General features: G+C 76.2%; 1 protein-coding gene across 3 annotated transcripts in view; it reads right to left on the bottom strand.

The window, feature by feature from the left end:
• GRIK5 (glutamate ionotropic receptor kainate type subunit 5) overlaps positions 1 to 19251 on the bottom strand; it is a 37097-nt gene that overhangs the window by 3182 nt on the left and 14664 nt on the right. For all 3 annotated transcript variants that reach the window (XM_044991049.1, XM_044991050.1, XM_044991051.1), the window contains 14 exons: positions 18043 to 18221; positions 16996 to 17049; positions 16375 to 16536; positions 14982 to 15134; positions 14667 to 14771; positions 13379 to 13486; positions 12437 to 12643; positions 11568 to 11681; positions 11353 to 11462; positions 10444 to 10614; positions 9497 to 9662; positions 7432 to 7657; positions 786 to 914; positions 254 to 375 (listed from right to left, as the gene is read on the bottom strand). In XM_044991049.1, the coding sequence (XP_044846984.1) occupies positions 254 to 375; positions 786 to 914; positions 7432 to 7657; positions 9497 to 9662; positions 10444 to 10614; positions 11353 to 11462; positions 11568 to 11681; positions 12437 to 12643; positions 13379 to 13486; positions 14667 to 14771; positions 14982 to 15134; positions 16375 to 16536; positions 16996 to 17049; positions 18043 to 18221 (2006 nt within the window). The remainder of the gene's footprint in view (positions 1 to 253; positions 376 to 785; positions 915 to 7431; positions 7658 to 9496; positions 9663 to 10443; positions 10615 to 11352; positions 11463 to 11567; positions 11682 to 12436; positions 12644 to 13378; positions 13487 to 14666; positions 14772 to 14981; positions 15135 to 16374; positions 16537 to 16995; positions 17050 to 18042; positions 18222 to 19251) is intronic.

Raw genomic sequence — 19251 nt, 5'->3', positions numbered from 1 at the left:
CCCCTCCCGGCGCCGGACGCCTGGGTTCCCTCCTCATCGCGCCCTGGAGCCGGACGCCTGGGTTCCTTGCTCATCGCCCCTCCCGGCGCCAGACGCCTGGGTTCCTTCCTCACCGCCCCTCCCGGCGCCGGACGCCTGGGTTCCTTCCTCGCCGCCCCTCCCTGCGCCAGACGCCTGGGTTCCTTCCTCACCGCCCCTCCCGGCGCCGGACGCCTGGGTTCCCTCCCCCCCACGGGAGCCCCCACTCTCCCACCTCCTCGGTCTCCGCCGAGCGGCGCGTGGCCCAGACGAACTCCATGACGGCCACAAAAACGGCGACGACGAGTCCGCAGATGAGAACCACGAAGATGCCCCCGATGTTCTCCATGCCCAGGCCTGGGGGAGAGACAGGGGGTCAGGGGGGGCCGGCTGCACTCGCTCCCCCCACTGCCAACCCGCCCCCCGGCCTGGGCATCCCAGCGCCCCCCAGCCCCCCTCTGCCAACCCGCCCCCCGGCCTGGGCCTGCCAGCGTCCCAGCCCCCCTCTGCCAACCCGCCCCCCGGCCTGGGCCTGCCAGCGCCCCCCAGCCCCCCTCTGCCAACCCGCCCCCCGGCCTGGGCCTGCCAGCGCCCCGGCCCCCCCCGCCCCCCGGCCTGGGCCTGCCAGCTCCCCCCAACCCCCCTCTGCCAACCCGCCCCCCGGCCTGGGCCTGCCAACGCCCCCCAACCTCCCTCTGCCAACCCGCCCCCCGGCCTGGGCCTCCCAGCCCCCCCCCGCCCCCCCCCGCCCCCCAGCCCCCCCCCACCTTTGGCCCGATGATCCTGCTCCTTGGGGCACTTGCCGCCCTCCCACCACTTGCGCTTGAGGATCTCCAGCCGGTTGTTCTCCTGCAGCTGCAGAATGGCCAGTGTGATCTCGTCCCGGAACGGGGAGCCTGGGGGAAGGGGGGGTCAGGCCACGGGGGGGCTGCTCCCCATGACCCCCCAGCCCCCCACCTGCCTTTCTGCCCCCCAGGAGCCCAGCCCGGCCTGTGCCCTGCAGCCCCCTGCCCCCCAGAGCACAGCCTCTGCCCCCCCGCCCCCTGCGAGCCCCCAGGGGACCAGCGGGTCACTGACCCATGGCTGGGCTCCGAGCTGTGTGGTCGTGTCCCTTCCCAGGCGGGTCTGTGCGGGCCGCGGGCACCGGGAGCCCCCAGCGGTATCGGGCGGGTCTGGCACCTCCCTGGCATGGTGCCCCCTCAGCCCCTTCTCGCCGCAGCTCCACCGGGGCAGGAGGGCGGATGTGGAACGGACACGAGCGGCCCCTCGGCGAACAAGTCCCAGGAGGTCAGGAACGTCTGTTCTCACGCAAGGCGACCCCCGGCCGGGCCCGGCGTGGGGCACCGGGAGGAGCTGGGCCGGGGGCCGGGCCCGGCGTGGGGCACCGGGAGGAGCTGGGCCGGGGGCCGGGCCCGGCGTGAGGCACCGGGAGGAGCTGGGCCGGGGGCCGGGCCCGGCGTGGGGCACCGGGAGGAGCTGGGCCGGGGGCCAGGCCCGGCGTGGGGCACCGGGGGGGCTGGGCCCGGCGTGGGGCACCGGGAGGAGCTGGGCGGGGGGCCGGGCCCGGCGTGTGGCACCGGGAGGAGCTGGGCTGGGGGCCGGGCCCGGCATGGGGCACCGGGAGGAGCTGGGCCGGGGACCGGGCCCGGCGTGGGGCACCGGGAGGGGCTGGGCCGGGGGCTGGGCCCGGCGTGGGGCACCGGGGGGGCTGGGCCGGGGGCCGGGCCCGGCGTGGGGCACCGGGAGGAGCTGGGCCGGGGGCCGGGCCCGGCGTGAGGCACCGGGAGGAGCTGGGCCGGGGGCCAGGCCCGGCGTGGGGCACCGGGAGGAGCTGGGCCGGGCCCGGCGTGGGGCACCGGGAGGAGCTGGGCCGGGGGCCAGGCCCGGCGTGGGGCACCGGGAGGAGCTGGGCCGGGGGCCGGGCCCGGCGTGAGGCACCGGGAGGAGCTGGGCCCGGCGTGAGGCACCGGGAGGGGCTGGGCCGGGGGCCGGGCCCGGCGTGAGGCACCGGGAGGAACTGGGCCGGGGGCCGGGCCCGGCGTGGGGCACCGGGAGGAGCTGGGCCGGGGGCCAGGCCCGGCGTGGGGCACCGGGGGGGCTGGGCCCGGCGTGGGGCACCGGGAGGAGCTGGGCTGGGGGCCGGGCCCGGCGTGAGGCACCGGGAGGAGCTGGGCGGGGGGCCGGGCCCGGCATGGGGCACCGGGAGGAGCTGGGCCGGGGGCCGGGCCCGGCGTGGGGCACCGGGAGGGGCTGGGCCGGGGGCCGGGCCCGGCGTGGGGCACCGGGGGGGCTGGGCCGGGGGCCGGGCCCGGCGGGGGGCACCGGGAGGGGCGGGGCCGGGGGCCGGGCCCGGCGTGGGGCACCGGGAGGAGCTGGGCCGGGGGCCGGGCCCGGCGTGGGGCACCGGGGGGGCCGGGCCCGGCGTGGGGCACCGGGAGGAGCGGTGCCGGGGGCCGGGCCCGGCCTGCATGGACCAGCACCGGGACCTGGCTGCCGGCCCTGCGCAATCCTGCCGTGCCCGCCGAGCGCGGGGGCGACGCCTTCGCCAGGTTGCGGCCTGGGACCACGTGGGGGGGGGTTGTGACGCCGGAGGGAGGGGGCGGATCGACCTGCGAATGTGGTGGGGGAGGCGAGAGCAGGGGTGACTGTAGGGGAGGGACGGACCTGAGCCGGGAAGGGGGGGGCGGCACCTTTCCCGGGGAGCTGGACGGGGGGGGAGGGGAGAGCCGGCTGGAGGGGGTTTCAGCTTTGGGCTGGCTGGGAAGACGCGGGGAGCCCCAAGGCTGGGGTCTGGGCTCCCTGCCCCCCAGAGGGACCCGGCTGGGGGTCCTGGTTGTACCCACAAGCCCTGCTGGGGGCTGTTCCTGTCGCCTAACAAACCGCCTGTGTCCCTGGCTGAGAGCCCCGGGGATCGCGGGAAGTGGGGGGTGCAGGGCCCGACTCCCCCCCACTCCATGACGGGGGGGCTCAGTGTCCCGGGTGTTGCTGGTTAACGAGGGGAGGGGAGAGGGAGTTTGCTGGTGCACAGGGACCGGAGAGGGACCCAGAGACCCAGCTCAGGAGTCGCAGCCGGTTCTGGCCAGTGGGGACAATGGGCTGCGGGGAGAGGACCCCGGTGACCTGACCAGCCGGCTCCAGCCAGAGGGGCCAGAGGGGGGCTGAGAGGAGACCCAGGCCCCGGTTTACGACCCTGTTTCCCTGGAGAGGAGACAATGGACAGGGGGGGCCTGGGGCCGGGGGTATCGCAGGCCCAGCTGGGAGCAGGGGGGCTCGGGGCTGGAGGGGGGGAGCAGGCAGAGCCCCCCTGGCTGCAGGGGGACTGGGATGTGCTGGGCTGAGGGAGGCCAGGCCTGAGGCTGGAGAGTTTCCTGTGCTGGGTTCAACCCCCAATAACCCTCCTGTGTTACGCTGGGGGAGTCGCTCCGGGGTAGAGAACGGGGGGGGGGCGGCATTGCTCCCTCTGGGAGTGGAGGCCCCGGGGGCCCAGAGTGAGGAGACTCCCTGGGGGGCCCACGGCAGAGACACACGTGCTGAGGCTCAGAGAGATGCGGCTCTGGGAGGTGGAGGGGCCTGACCCCGGGAGGGGCTGTGGCACTGGAAGGGGCACCCCCCCCCCCACGGACCGCACGGGGCCACGCGTGGGCCCGATCCGTGCGCCCGTGACAGCCCGGGCAGATGCAGGACGTGACCCCAGAGGAGATTCTCTGGGCTGACTCGGTTCCCCTCCATCCTGTGCGTGGCAGCGACGGAGACTTGCACAGACTTTCGCTGGACAAAGCCGGTGCCCGGCTGACGTCCGGAGTCTCTGTTCTCGCGGCTTCGGGCAGAGACCGGAAGAAAAACCTCCCAGGTCCTGCGACTGCCGTAGGGATGTGGAGAGTCGCACCTGGGCCCCAAGGACAGCGCGGGGCCCGGAGCTCCGGGACTCTCCGGCCAACAGGAAGCCTCGTCCGCTCTGCCAGACGTGCCGTTCTCATGGCGGGTTCCTGCTCCCCAGAACGCCGGCTCAGAGCCGCGCCCAGCCACGGAGCTGCCTCGCCGCCCGGTGCCGGGCAGAGCCTGGGGCCGTGGTGCCGCCCGGAGCCGGGCAGAGCCTGGGGCCGTGGTGCCGGGCAGAGCCTGGGGCCGTGGTGCCGCCCGGAGCCGGGCAGAGCCTGGGGCCGTGGTGCCGCCCGGAGCCGGGCAGAGCCTGGGGCCGTGGTGCCGCCCGGAGCCGGCCAGAGCCTGGGGCCGTGGTGCCGCCCGGAGCCGGGCAGAGACTGGGGCCGTGGTGCCGGGCAGAGCCTGGGGCCGTGGTGCCGCCCGGTGCCGGGCAGAGCCTGGGGCCGTGGTGCCGCCCGGAGCCGGGCAGAGCCTGGGGCCGTGGTGCCGCCCAGAGCCGGGCAGAGCCTGGGGCCGTGGTGCCGCCCGGAGCCGGGCAGAGCCTGGGGCCGTGGTGCCGCCCGGAGCCGGGCAGAGCCTGGGGCCGTGGTGCCGGGCAGAGCCTGCGGCCGTGGTGCCGCCCGGAGCCGGGCAGAGACTGGGGCCGTGGTGCCGCCCAGAGCCGGGCAGAGCCTGGGGCCGTGGTGCCGGGCAGAGCCTGCGGCCGTGGTGCCGCCCGGTGCCGGGCAGAGCCTGCGGCCGTGGTGCCGGGCAGAGCCTGCAGCCGTGGTGCCGCCCGGTGCCGGGCAGAGCCTGGGGCCATGGTGCCGGGCAGAGCCTGCAGCCGTGGTGCCGCCCGGTGCCGGGCAGAGCCTGGGGCCGTGGTGCCACCCGGTGCCGGGCAGAGCCTGGGGCCGTGGTGCCGCCCCGTGCCGGGCAGAGCCTGGGGCCGTGGTGCCGCCCGGAGCCGGGCAGAGCCTGGGGCCGTGGTGCCGCCCGGAGCCGGGCAGAGCCTGGGGCCGTGGTGCCGCCCGGTGCCGGGCAGAGCCTGGGGCCGTGGTGCCGCCCGGTGCCGGGCAGAGCCTGGGGCCGTGGTGCCGCCCGGTGCCGGGCAGAGCCTGGGGCCGTGGTGCCGCCCGGTGCCGGGCAGAGCCTGGAGCCGTGGTGCCGCCCGAAGCCGGGCAGAGTCTGCGGCCGTGGTGCCGCCCGGTGCCGGGCAGAGCCTGCGGCCGTGGTGCCGCCCGGAGCCGGGCAGAGCCTGGGGCCGTGGTGCCGCCCGGAGCCAGGCAGAGCCTGGGGCCGTGGTGCCGCCCCGTGCCGGGCAGAGCCTGCGGCCGTGGTGCCGCCCCGTGCCGGGCAGAGCCTGGGGCCGTGGTGCCGCCCCGTGCCGGGCAGAGCCTGCGGCCGTGGTGCCGGGCAGAGTCTACCCACAGGGCTGTAAGAATCAGCCCTGCCCTGGCGCGGAGCGGAGCCTTGGCAATAAGGGGCGTGGGGGAAGTCTCCCTCCCCATGGCAGACGGAGCCTGGCTTGTGTCCCGGATACGAACAAAGCTGGGGGCATTTCCTGCCTGGCTGCAGCTGGGGGACCCCCCTGTCCGGAAATGGGCCAGGCGTGATCACAGGGGGTCTGCTCGGCCGGGCCCCTGAGCCTGGCAGGAAAAGGCCGCGGGTGAACGGCGCTATCAGGAATCCTAGTCCTGGCCCGGGCACATCGCGGTCGGCTTGTCCCTACGGACTGAGCTCAGTGCCGCTAATTCCTGGGTCTGGCGGGGCCGCAGGGGAGCTCCCGTCCCGTCCCATCGACGTCACCGCCGGGACACGCCCCAACGCAGCCGCCATTGGAGGTGCCGCGTCTGAGCCGCACAAGTCCCACGTTCCCGGAGCGTCAGGCGGCTCCTGGCTGTGCTGATGGGACGTCCCGGAGCCTGGGTGCTGCAAAGCCCTGAGGCGGTTCTGCATCGAGCCGGGAACCACCCCTACGATCCATCCCGAGCCGGCCAGACGGGCGACTGGCAGGTGGATCCTACGGGACCCACAAGCGCCTGCACCGTGCCAGGGCCGGGCAGAGCCTGCGTCCCCGCCTGGACCAGCCCCGCTGTGGGGTCGGGCCCCGCGAGGAGGCAGGGGGTGCTGCACCCCCATTGCTGGCTTGCCCAGGACGGGGATCTGTCCCCAGGAGCTGCCCCTTGTGGGTCACAATTCGGGGGAGATGGTGCTGGGAGGGCAGGGGGCACAGCCAGGGCTGGCTCCCCTCCATGGCTCACCCTGGGGGGGCGTCTGCGGGCACCTGCCCGGGGCCAGTCAGTGTCTGTTTTGGGAGCAACCCCGGCGCTGGGGGGTGGCGCTGGCCAGGCGGGGGGGCCGGAGAGCCCGCCCCACACGGAGCTCTGCTAAAGGAGGCCGGGGCGCTCGGGGCCGGACCGGGCTGCCGCTGCCACGCGGGGGAATCTGAGTCTGTCCCTCTCCTAGGTTCTGGGTTACGGAGCCGGCACTGGACCGTGGCCGCGTCCCAGGCCGCCGTGGGCGTGTGGGTCCCTGTCGGGAATCCCGCAGCCCCGGGCGTGATCCAGCTCCGAACTCCAGCCCAGACTGCGCCGGATCCGCCCAGGGGCGTCGCTTGCTAAGCACGAGGCGTCCAGCGTCCCAGCAACCGGGCGGCGAGAAGGGACCGAGGGGCAGCGGGGCCCTTTTCCCGGCATGGGGGGCGCTGCTCCGGGCGGCACCGGAGCCGACCCACCGGCTACCGCTGGGGGAGACGCCCAGCACGAGCTCACAGCTCGGAGACCAGCCTCTGCCCCCCACCCCCGGCCTGCAGAGGGACCAGCCTGACCCCAACAACCCCCCGCCCCACACACAGCCCTGACCTGTCCCTTCCCCTGGAGAGACCCCTCCCCATGAGCCTCCCACAAGCCCCCAGGGGTCGCTGATGCAGGACACCCCCAGAGGCAGCAGCCCCCCCCAGGGCAGGGACGGAGCCCCCCAGCCAGCGCCACGAGCCCTGCCCCCACCCTGCCCCCAGCCCCCGCCCTGCCCCCGCCAGCCCCCCCTACCCAGCGGCATGGCCCCCCCCTGCCCCCGCCAGCCCCACCCACCCAGCGGCATGGCCCCGCCCTGCCCCTGCCAGCCCCCCCACCCAGCAGCATGGCCCCGCCCAGCCCCCACCAGCCCCCCCTACCCTGCGGCATGGCCCCCCCCTGCCCCCGCCAGCCCCCCCTACCCAGCGGCATGGCCCCCCCCTGCCCCCGCCAGCCCCACCCACCCAGCGGCATGGCCCCGCCCTGCCCCTGCCAGCCCCCCCACCCAGCAGCATGGCCCCGCCCAGCCCCCACCAGCCCCCCCTACCCAGCGGCATGGCCCCACCCTGCCCCCGCCAGCCCCCCCTACCCAGCGGCATGGCCCCACCCTGCCCCCGCCAGCCCCCCCTACCCAGCGGCATGGCCCCGCCCAGCCCCCGCCAGCCCCCCCTACCCAGCGGCATGGCCCCGCCCAGTCCCCGCCAGCCCCCCCTACCCAGCGGCATGGCCCCGCCCAGTCCCCGCCAGCCCCCCCTACCCAGCGGCAGGCCGATCCCGTAGCCTTTGGTGTCCAGCAGCCCCCCGATCTGGGTGAGGTTGCAGTTCCGGCGCCGGTGATACTCGTTCATGGTGGACTCCAGCAGGAAGGCGTATCTGGAGTTCAGCACCCGGGCGATTCCCTCCTCCGTGCTCTTCACGAACACGCTGGGCTGCTTGGAGTGCATGTAATTCCACATCCGCTGGTAGGTCTGGTACCGGGAGTTCTGCGGGAGAGCCGGGGCGTGGCAGAGCTGGGGGGCAGGGCGGGGCCTGAAGGGGCTGCGGGTCGGGAGTGAGGGGCACCGGCAGGGCGGGGGGTGTAGGGGGCTGCGGGTCGGGAGGGACACTGGCAGGGCGGGGCAGGAGGGGCTGCGGGTCGGGAGTGAGGGGCACCGGCAGGGCGGGGGGTGTAGGGGGCTGCGGGTCGGGAGTGAGGGGCACCGGCAGGGCTGGGGGTGTAGGGGCTGCGGGTCGGGAGTGAGGGGCACCGGCAGGGCTGGGGGTGTAGGGGGCTGCGGGTCGGGAGTGAGGGGCACCGGCAGGGCGGGGGGTGTAGGGGGCTGCGGGTCGGGAGGGACACTGGCAGGGCGGGGCAGGAGGGGCTGCGGGTCGGGAGTGAGGGGCACCGGCAGGGCGGGGGGTGTAGGGGGCTGCGGGTCGGGAGTGAGGGGCACCGGCAGGGCTGGGGGTGTAGGGGGCTGCGGGTCGGGAGTGAGGGGCACCGGCAGGGCTGGGGGTGTAGGGGCTGCGGGTCGGGAGTGAGGGGCACCGGCAGGGCGGGGGGTGTAGGGGGCTGCGGGTCGGGAGTGAGGGGCACGGGCAGGGCTGGGGGTGTAGGGGGCTGCGGGTCGGGAGTGAGGGGCACCGGCAGGGCTGGGGGTGTAGGGGGCTGCGGGACGGGAGTGAGGGGCACCGGCAGGGCTGGGGGTGTAGGGGCTGCGGGTCGGGAGTGAGGGGCACCGGCAGGGCTGGGGGTGTAGGGGGCTGCGGGTCGGGAGTGAGGGGCACCGGCAGGGTCGGGAGTGAGGGGCACCGGCAGGGCTGGGGGTGTAGGGGCTGCGGGTCGGGAGTGAGGGGCACCGGCAGGGATGGGGAGAACCCTGGGGGGGGGCTCTAGCGCCCCCCCATCCTCCCCGCCCCCTGGATGGCCCCACTGATCGATTCCCTTCCTAAGCATCCCTGGTGATGGCTGCTGTTGTCATGGCAATAGATGGCTGGGGGGGGCAAAGGACAGAAATAGCCACTGGCCCTGCCCCCACCCACCATTGCCATGGAGCCTCAGGCCCCTCCCCCTCTAGGCCCAGTGCATTGTGGGTATTGGGGCTGGACGGGGGGACTGGGGCTCAGTTTGTTTTCAGTAAAGTGGGTCACCTGCCCCAGTGCATCATGGGGGGGTCTGGTCATGGGGGGGGCCTGCGGGGCACCAGGGAGGGGCCCGGGGGGGCTGCGGGGGGCAGGGAGGGGCCCGGGGGGGCCGTGGGGCAGGGGGGAGGGGCTGGGGGGGGCAGGGGAGGCCTGGGGGGAGCTGGGGGGCGGCGGGGAGGGGCCCGGGGGGGCCAGGGGTCCGGGGGGGCCGCGGGGGCTGCGGGTGGGTCCCAGGGGGGCTAAGGGGGCCAAGGGGGGCTGCGGGGGGCAGGGAGGGGCCCGGGGGGGCCGTGGGGCAGTGTGGAGGGGCTGGGGGGGCAGGGGGAGGCCTGGGGGGAGCTGGGGGGCGGCGGGGAGGGGCCCAGGGGGGCTGCGGGGGCCAAGGGGGGCTGCGGGGGCCAGGGGTCCGGGGGGGCCGCGGGGGCTGCGGGTGGGTCCCAGGGGGGCTGCGGGGGCCAGGGGGCCGGGGGGTCCCACGGGGGCTGCGGGGGCCAAGGGGGGACTGCGGGGGCCAGGGGTCCGGGGGGGCCGCGGGGGCTGCGGGTGGGTCCCAGGGGGGCTAAGGGGGCCAAGGGGGGCTGCGGGGGCCAGGGGTCCGGGGGGGCTGCGGGGTCCGGGGGTCCCACGGGGGCTGCGGGGGCCAAGGGGGGGCTGCGGGGGCCAGGGGTCCGGGGGTCCCGCGGGCCGCCCCGGCTCACCTGGAAGAAGGTCATGGTGGAGCCGGCGTGGATGGTGCCGTACTCGATGTTGGTCTGGTCGGCCAGGTCGTCGGCCGACTCCACCGGCACCTCCATGCGCTGCACCGTGAGGAAGGCGGCCAGGTTGGCCGTGTAGGACGAGATGATGATCAGCGTGAAGGCCCACCTGGGGGGGGGGGGGGGCGGGGGTCAGGGACTGGCCCCGAGCCCCCCGGAGCCCCCCTGTCCCCCGAGCGCAGAGCTCCAGCCCCCCGAGCCCCCCGCTGCCCCCCCGAGCGCAGAGCTCCAGCCCCCCGAGCCCCCCGCTGCCCCCCCGAGCGCAGAGCTCCAGCCCCCCAGAGCCCCCCGAGCGCAGAGCTCCAGCCCCCGGAGCCCCCCAGAGCCCCACTGCTCCCCCCGAGCGCAGAGCTCCAGCCCCTGGAGCCCCCCAGAGCCCCACTGCTCCCCCAGAGCGCAGAGCTCCAGTCCCCCGAGCACCCCGCTCCCCCCGTGAGCCCCCCTGCCCCCCCGAGCGCAGAGCTCCAGCCCCCCAAGCCCCCCGGAGCCCCACTGCCCCCCCGAGCGCAGAGCTCCAGCCCCCCACGCCCCCCGGAGCCCCACTGCTCCCCCGAGCGCAGAGCTCCAGCCCCCCGAGCCCCCCGATGCCCCCCGGAGCCCCACTGCTCCCCCGAGCGCAGAGCTCCAGCCCCCTGAGCCCCCTGCTGCCCCCCAGAGCCCCACTGCTCCCCCTGAGAGCCCCACTGCTCCCCCCAAGCCCAGAGCTCCAGCCCCCCCAGCCCCCCCGAGCCCCCCTGCTCCCCCGAGCGCAGAGCTCCAGCCCCCCGAGCCCCCCGCTGCCCCCCGGAGCCCCACTGCTCCCCCCGAGAGCCCCCCTGTCCCCCGAGCGCAGGCTCCAGCCCCCCGAGCCCCCCGCTCCCCCCGAGCGCAGGCTCCAGCCCGGCACTCACCAGACCCCGCTGACGCAGCGCGTGGACAGGGCGCGGGGCAGCACCTCGGAGCCCTGCTGCATGAAGCCCCCGATGGGGAACCAGAGGCTGTTGCCGAGGCTGTACTGGTTCTCCAGCACGTGGGGGCCCCGCAGGCAGGGGTGGGGGTTGTACCACTCGTAGGGGCTCAGCCTGCGGGACAGGGCAGTGAGGGGGGGCGCTGGGCACCTGGCCCCGGCCCTGCCCCCCACGTCGCTGGCCCCCATCCCCCCACTGCCCTGCCCCCCACGTCCCCGCCCCCATCCCCCCACTGCCCTGCCCCCCGGCCCTGCCCCCCACGTTGCCGGCCCCCAGCCCATCCCCCCACTGCCCTGCCCCCCACGTCCCCGCCCCCATCCCCCCACTGCCCTGCCCCCGGCCCTGCCCCCCACTGCCCTGCCCCCCACGTCCCCGCCCCCATCCCCCCACTGCCCTGCCCCCCGGCCGTGCCCCCCACGACGCCGGCCCCCATCCCCCCATTGCCCTTCCGCCCACGTCCCCGCACCCATCCCCCCACTGCACTGCCCCCAGCCCATCCCCCCACTGCCCTGCCCCCCACGTCGCCAGCCCCCATCCCCCCACTGCCCTGCCCCCGGCCCTGCCCCCCACGTCGCCGGCCCCATCCCCCCACTGCCCTGCCCCCCACTGCCCTGCCCCCCACGTCCCCGCCCCCATCCCCCCACTGCCCTGCCCCCCGGCCGTGCCCCCCACGACGCCGGCCCCCAGCCCATCCCCCCACTGCCCTGCCCCCCACGTCCCCGCCCCCATCCCCCCACTGCCCTGCCCCCCGGCCGTGCCCCCCACGACACCGGCCCCCAGCCCTGCCCCCCACTGCCCTGCCCCCCACGTCCCTGCTGCCCCCCCGCATTCCCCCCCCCCGCGCCCCGTTACCGGGCGGCCAGGAAGAGGACGCAGCTGACGGCCACGTAGGCCAGGAGCATGAAGAGCCACACGGCTGGCGAGAAGGGGTCCAGGAAGGAGAAGTAACCGGGTCTGCGGCCCTGGGGAGGGGGAGACGGGGGGGCTGAGCGTCCCCTGGGACGGACCCCCCCCAGCCCCCCCGGGACTGACCCCCCCGGGACTGACCCCCCCCAGCCCCCCCATACCATGTGCACCCGGTACAGGATGCTGATCCCCAGCGTCATGAAGGGTTTGGAGAAGTCGATCACTTTCTCCCGCTCCGCCGTGATGGTGAAGGCAGCTACCGCCAGGTCGGCCTTCTGCGGAGAGAGCCGGGGGTGAGGGGGGCCCCTGCCCCCCACCTCCCCACTGACACCCCACTGCCCCCTCCCATCGCCAGGTCGGCCTTCTGCGGAGAGAGCTGGGGGTGAGGGGGGCCCCTGTCCCCCACTGCCCCCCCTGCTGCCCCACCTCCTCACTGTCCCTGTGTGAGGGGCTGGGCCTGTTCTTACTGGGGCTGTGAGTGGGGGGGGGGGTTGGCCTGGGAGGACGAGCTGCACTGGGGGGGGGGGGGGGAGACTGGCCGGAGGGAGGGACCTGAGCAGGTAACGTGAGACCCCAGGGAGGGGGGAGAGGCCAGGGGACCCCTCTGCCCGGGGAGCTGAACAAAGGGGGGGGAGAGGCTGGGGGGAGAGGGGGTTTCAGGAGCTGGCTGGGGAATGGAGGGAGCCCAGACGGGGCTCTGACCCCCCAAGGGGGCTGTGGGGCTCCTGGGACCCCAAGATGGACCCAATGGGGGGGTCCTGCTGTCTGTGCCGGCAAGACCCGTCCCGGCCTGTGTCCTGTCTGTCGTCTGAACAAACCTTCGGCTTTCCTGGCTGGCTGAGAGCCCCGGGGAACCCGGGGGGCCGGGCCCGACTCCCCCACACTCCCTGACACCCTGATCCCCCCCCTGCCCCCTGCCCCCCCTGATATCCCCCAACCCCTCGCTGCCCACCTGACACCCCACTGCCCCCTCCCATCGCCTGGTCAGTCTGGGGGGGGTGAGAGCTGCCCCCCGCGCCCGGGGCCGTACCCGGTCGATGAGCTCGCCCACCATGCCGGTCCAGGAGCCGTTGGCCTCGGGCGCCCCGTACAGCCCGTCCTCCACCAGCCGCAGCTGGAAGCGGAATTTGAGGATCCCGGCGAGCTCGTGCAGCATGTCGACGCAGAACCCCTCGTACTGCTCCCCGGCGCCCCCCGGGGCCTGGGCCCCCGCCCTGCGCATCACGTAGGGGTTCTCCTGCGGGGGGGGCGGCGTCAGTGCCGGCTGCGAGCTTCCCCAGCGGTGCCCTGTGGCACTGCGAGATTCCCTGCACAGTGCCCTGCGGCGCTGCGAGCTTCCCCCCAGCGGTGCCCTGCGGTGCTGTGAGCTTCCCCCCAGCGGTGCCCTGCCACGCTGCGAGCTTCCCCTCAGTGGTGATGTGATGGAGCAGGGGCTGTCTGTGTGGGGGATGGGGGAGCCGGGAGGATTTAGGTGAGGGACAGGACCTGAGCCTGTAACCTGAGCTAGGCAGGGGGGAGGGGAGATCGACACCTCTGCCCGGGAGCTGGACAAAGGAGAGGAGCTGAGTGCGGAGGGTTGGGTCAGTTTTCGGTTTGGGGCTGGGTGGTGGGTTTGCAGGGGATCCTAGGCTGGGATCCAGACACCCTGCACCCCCAGAAGGGCCAGATTGAGGGGTCCTGGCTCTGCCCACAAGCTCTGCTGTAGCCTGCGTTCCTGTGTCCAATAAACCTTCTGTGTCACTGGCTGGCTGAGAGTCGCTGTGGGTCCCAGGAAGGGGGGTGCAGGGCCGGACTCCCCCACGCTCCGTGACAGGTGCCCTGCGGCGCTGCGAGCTTCCCCAGCGGTGCCCTGCGGCGCTGCGAGCTTCCCCAGCGGTGCCCTGCGGCGCTGCGAGCTTCCCCAGATAATCCAGAGGCAGCCCCCGCCCCAGCCTTGGGCTTCCCGCAGGCCCCCCCTCCGGGCCGGGCTCACCAGGATGGTGGTGACAATGAGGGTCTTGTTCGCCAGGCTCTCGGAGACGTCCATGGCCAGCGTGGTGGCGTTCATGGCCAGCGTCCTGTTCGAGTACCACACGCCGATCTGCGGAGAGGGCACAGGCTGGGTGGGAGCAGGAGGGGGCCATGGGCTGACTGAGGAGCTGGGGGCCCCTGGGGCTCAGCAGATGGGGGTGACAAAGTGAGAATCTTTCATATTTTGGATGACTACTGTGTGTGCCTCAGTTTCCCCACGTGGTGCCTGGTTACTAGGCGTGTGGGGGGGGTTTCTCTGCACAGACCCGGGGACGGATGCCTGAGGCTAGAGGTCTCTGAGGTCCTAGTGAGGCAGGGCTGTCCCTGGGGGTGCCAGGGGTGGGGGGCTGGCCCCACGCCTTGCTGGGTCCCAGAAGACAACGGCCCGGACACTCCGCAGGACGCCGGGCGGGGTGAGCAGCTGGGGGACGAAGGGCTGGGGGGGCTGATAAGGGGGGGCTGGAAGCGGGGTCTCACGGGGGGTCGGGGCCGCCCCAGCTGGACTGTGCTGTAATTTCCCTTCTCCAGGGTCACTCAGGGCGCCCGGACCCCCAAGAACCCGCCCGGGTCACTGCAGCCTCGGGGTCCCCCCAATGTCCCCCCAGGGGGGCTCCCAGCCCCAGGGAAAGTGACCCCAGGGGGCGGTGCAGGGAAGGGGTCCCCCAGGGACGGACCCAGAGCCGGGCGACAGGCAGCTGGGGGGTGGGGGCCCCTGGGGCTGGTCCTGGGGCATTGAGGAGCGCTAGGTTTATTGGGGGGGGGTATATGGAGGGGGCTGTAGGAAGATGGGGGCTGCCAGGGATATGGGGGGCTGGGGGCATTGGGGAGCCCTGGGCAGAGCTGGGGACACTGGGAGGTGTGCGGGGCTCTAGGGAAGGCTGGCAGTTTGCGGGGCTGGGGAGAACTGCAGGGGCCCTCGGGGCCGGGTGCACTGGGGGCTGGGGAAGGCCGGGGGATGGGGGGCCGGGGGCGCTGGGGGCCGGGGGATGGGGGGCCGGGGGCGCGGGGGGGCTGGGGAAGGCCGGGGGGCTGGGGGCCGGGGAGGGCTGAGAGGCTGGGGGTGGGGGGCCGGGGGCGCTGGGGGCTGGGGGCGCGGGGGGCTGGGGGCCGGGGGCGCTGGGGGCGCTGGGGGCTGGGGAAGGCCGGGGGGCTGGGGGCCGGGGAGGGCTGAGAGGCCGGGGGATGGGGGGCCGGGGGCGCTGGGGGCTGGGGGCGCTGGGGGCGCGGGGGGGCGGGGGCCGGGGTCTCACCTCGCGGTGCCCGTCCGGCGCCTTCTCCAGGATGCGCAGGGTGTAGTTGGTTCGCTGCCCTTTGCTGTTAAACTCCACGTGACCCGTCAGCCCCTCGTACTCGACCTGCCGGGCCAGGCAGAGGGACGACGTGAGGGGGGCGAAGGGGACAGAGCAGGGCCGGGGGGGGCGAGGGAACCTCGCCGGGGGGAGGTGGGAGCAGCCGGTGGGGTGCCCCAGCCCCCCCTTGCAAGTCCCCCCCGGGGCAATCAGCAGAGCTGGGCTGGGGTCAGTAGGCTCCAGAGTGAACGCCCATGGGGGCTGCGGGGGGCTCACCATGCGCAGGTAATTCATGAGGCTGGTGCCGTGCTGCCAGATGCCGGCGGAGGCGCAGGCCAGCGGCCGGACCCCGATCTCCTGGCTCCGGTTCAGCTCCCGCACGGCCCCCACCACCACGTGCACCGCGTCGAAGAGCAGCGCCGCCGAGAGCTGGGGGGCCACGGACCCACAGACACGTTACGCCTGCCCCCGTCCCCGGCCGGGCCCCCGGCGCCCCCCGGCCGCCCACCTCCCCACCCCTAGCCCCTCCCCCGGCGCCCCCTGTCCGCCCAGCTCCCCCCCCCCCAACCTCTCCCCCGGCACCCCCCGTCCGCCCAGCTCCCCGCCCCTCCCCCCACACCCCAGCCCCTCCCCCCACCCCCTAACCTCTCCCCCGGCGCCCCCTGTCCGCCCAGCTCCCCCCCCCAACCTCTCCCCCGGCGCCCCCCATCCGCCCAGCTCCCCACCCCTCCCCCGGCGCCCCCTGTCCGCCCAGCTCCCCCCCCCCAACCGCTCCCCCGGCCCCCCCCGTCCGCCCACCTCCCCACGGCTGGGTCTGGGGGACCTGGGGGGGCCGGGGCAGGCCGGGGACCCGGGGGCAGAGCTGGGGGCCGGGGGGGGGGAGTTGTCCGGGGGGGTCCGGGGGGCAGTAGGCCGGGGGGCAGGCTGGGGGGCAGAGCAGGGGGCCAGGGGGGCCCAGGAGGCAGTAGTCCGGAGGGGTCCGGGGGGTCCGGGACAGGCCAGGGGGGCAGTCGTCCGGGGGCCAGGCTGGGGGGCAGGGCCAGGGGGGCCTGGGGGAGCTGGGGCAGGCTGGGGGCCAGTCGTCCATGGGGCAGGCTGGGGGGCAGAGCTGGGTGCTGGGGGGGGCCGGGGGGCAGAGCTGGGGGCCGGGGGGCCGGGGAAGGGGGGGCCAGAGCAGGCTGGGGGGCAGAGCTGGGGGCTGGGGGGCAGAGCTGGGGGCTTGGGGGCCGGGGAAGGGGGGGCCAGGGCAGGCTGGGGGGCAGGGCCAGGGGGGTCCGGAGGGTCCGGGGGGCAGAGCTGGGGTCCGGGGGGGCCGGGGGGCAGAGCGGGGGGCCGGGGGGGCCCGGGGGGCAGAGCTGGGGGCCGGGGGGGGCCGGGGGGCAGAGCTGGGGGGACCGGGGGTCTGGGGGGCAGAGCTGGGGTCCGGGGGAGGCCGGGGGGCAGAGCTGGGGGCCGGGGGGGGCCGGGGGGCAGAGCAGGGGGCCGGGGGGCAGAGCTGGGGTCCGCGGGGTCCGGGAGGTCCGGGGGGCAGAGCAGGGGTCCGGGGGGGCCGGGGGGCAGAGCAGGGGGCCGGGGGGCAGAGCTGGGGTCCGCGGGGTCCGGGAGGTCCGGGGGGCAGAGCAGGGGGCCCGGGGGGGACGCGGGCGGAGCAGGGGGCCGGGGGGCTCACCATGGGGCCGGGGAAGGGGCTGCGCTCGCAGGTCTCCCGCCAGGACATGTTGAGGCTGCGGACGAACTCGGGGTAGAAGCGGTGGCTGGTGTTGAGGACGGAGAAGCCCAGGACCCTGGTGTGATCGGCCACCACGTCGTCCAGCCGCAGGCTGGGGAAATCCTGTAGGGGGCGCCGGGGGTCAGGCCCATCGGGCAGCAGGGGCGGGGGGGCCGGTGGCGCGGGGGGGGCTGCGGGGTGAGGGGGGGTCCAGCAGCGCGGGGGGGGGCAGCAAGATGGCGGGGGCTGCTGGACCGGAGGGGGGGCCCGGCACCACGGGGGGGGGCGGCGGGGGGAGGGGGGGACCCGCAGCGCAGGGGGGGCCCGGCAGCACGGGGGGGGGCTGCGGGACTGGGGGGGGCCCGGTGGCACAGGGGGGGGCCTGCGGGACTGGGGGGGGCCCGCCGGCCAGCGCGGGGGGGGGCTGCGGAACCGGGGGGCCCTTCGCGCAGGCCGGCAGCGAACGGTTCCCCGGGTGCGGCAGACGGGAGCTGGGTCGGGGCCGGGCCGGGGGTCACGGCCCTGGGAGCCAGCCCAGCCCCCCTGCAGTGGGGCCCCCAGCCCAGCCCAGCCCCCGCTCACCAGGGTGGTCAGGATGTATTTGTAGAAGGCCGAGGTCATGCCCAGCTCGGAGGCCTGCAAAAGAATCGGAGAGTTAGAGCCTGGCGCTGCGAGCTTCCCCCGGCAGTGCCCCCAGCTGGGCCCTGATGCTGCGAGCTTCCCACGGCAGTGCCCCCAGCCGGGCCCCGGCGCTGCGAGCTTCCCCCGGCAGTGCCCCCAGCCGGCCCCTGGCGCTGCGAGCTTCCCCCGGCAGTGCCCCCAGCCGGGCCCCGGCGCTGCGAGCTTCCCCCGGCAGTGCCCCAGCCAGGACCCTGGCGCTGTGAGCTTCTCCCAACAGTGCCCCCAGCCGGCCCCTGGCGCTGCGAGCTTCCCCCGGCAGTGCCCCCAGCCGGGCCCTGGCGCTGCGAGCTTCCCCCGGCAGTGCCCCAGCCAGGACCCTGGCGCTGTGAGCTTCCCCCGGCAGTGCCCCCAGCCGGCCCCTGGCGCTGCGAGCTTCCCCCGGCAGTGCCCCCAGCCGGGCCCTGGTGCTGCGAGCTTCCCCCGGCAGTGCCCCCAGCCGGCCCCTGGCGCTGCGAGCTTCCCCCGGCAGTGCCCCCAGCCAGGACCCTGGCGCTGCGAGCTTCCCCCGGCAGTGCCCCAGCCAGGACCCTGGCGCTGTGAGCTTCTCCCAGCAGTGCCCCCAGCCGGCCCCTGGCGCTGCGAGCTTCCCCCGGCAGTGCCCCCAGCCGGGCCCTGGCGCTGCGAGCTTCCCCCGGCAGTGCCCCAGCCAGGACCCTGGCGCTGTGAGCTTCCCCCGGCAGTGCCCCCAGCCGGCCCCTGGCGCTGCGAGCTTCCCCCGGCAGTGCCCCCAGCCGGGCCCTGGTGCTGCGAGCTTCCCCCAGCAGTGCCCCCAGCCGGCCCCTGGCGCTGCGAGCTTCCCCCGGCAGTGCCCCCAGCCAGGACCCTGGCGCTGCGAGCTTCCCCCGGCAGTGCCCCCAGCCGGGCCCCGGCGCTGCGAGCTTCCCCCGGCAGTGCCCCCAGCCGGGCCCTGGCGCTGCGAGCTTCCCCCGGCAGTGCCCGGGCTGGCACCTTCTTGAGGACGAGGTAGGAGAGGGAGGCGTTGGCGTCGACGATGATGGTCGAGATCTTGTCGTCCCGAATCTCCTTGAGCAGCGGCGTCGGGTCGTGGGCGTCGTCCAGCATCCGGATCGACAGCGTCTCCTTGGAGATGAGGAACTGGCGCACGAGCTCCTCCAATCGCAGCAGACCTGGAGGGGGCGGGGGAGCAGGGTCACTCCCTGCAGCGCGGCGCCCCCCTCTGGGTCCCCCATCCCCCCGCCCCACGGCGCCCCCTGCTGACCCCTCGGACCCCCGCCCCACGGCGCCCCCTGCTGACCCCTCGGACCCCTGCCCCATGGCGCCCCCTGCTGACCCCTCGGACCCCTGCCCCATGGCGCCCCCTGCTGACCCCTCGGACCCCTGCTGACCCCTTCCACTCCCCGCCCCACGGCGCCCCCTGCTGACCCCTCAGACCCCTGCCCCACGGCGCCCCCCTCTGGGCCCCCCACCCCCCGGCCCCACGGCGCCCCCTGCTGACCCCTCGGACCCCCGCCCCACGGCGCCCCCTGCTGACCCCTCGGACCCCTGCCCCACGGCGCCCCCTGCTGACCCCTCGGACCCCTGCCCCATGGCGCCCCCTGCTGACCCCTCGGACCCCTGCTGACCCCTTCCCCTCCCCGCCCCACGGCGCCCCCTGCTGACCCCTCAGACCCCTGCCCCACGGCGCCCCCCTCTGGGCCCCGCATCCCCCGGCCCCACGGCGCCCCCTGCTGACCCCTCAGACCCCTGCCCCACGGCGCCCCCTGCTGACCCCTCAGACCCCCACCCCACGGCGCCCCCTGCTGACCCCTCAGACCCCTGCCCCACGGCGCCCCCTGCTGATCCCTGCCCCACCTCCTGCAGCACGGCACCCCCCTTTGGCCCCCCTCCCTCCCGCCCCATGGCACCCCCTGCTGCCTCCCCCATGGTGCCTTCCTCTGATTTCCACCCCCCGCTGCCCCCTAACAACCCCTTCCGCTCTCTGCCCCATGGTGCCCCCTCTGACCCCCACCTCCTGCCCCCCGGCACCCCCTGTGGACCCGGCTGCTCCCTGCCCTCCGGTGCCCCCAGCAGAGCCCCGCCCTGCCCCCACCCCCGCTCCCCGCCCCCCGGCGCCCCCAGCAGAGCCCCGCCCTGCCCAACCCCCCGCTCCCCGCCCCCCAGCGGCCCCCGAAGAGCCCTGCCCTGCCCCCGCCCCCC

The sequence above is a fragment of the Mauremys mutica genome, chromosome 17, assembly GCF_020497125.1.
Source record: "Mauremys mutica isolate MM-2020 ecotype Southern chromosome 17, ASM2049712v1, whole genome shotgun sequence".
NCBI lineage: Eukaryota > Metazoa > Chordata > Testudines > Geoemydidae > Mauremys > Mauremys mutica.
Note: the sequence above shows the minus strand (reverse complement) of the source record. Positions and strands in the feature narration are given on the sequence as shown.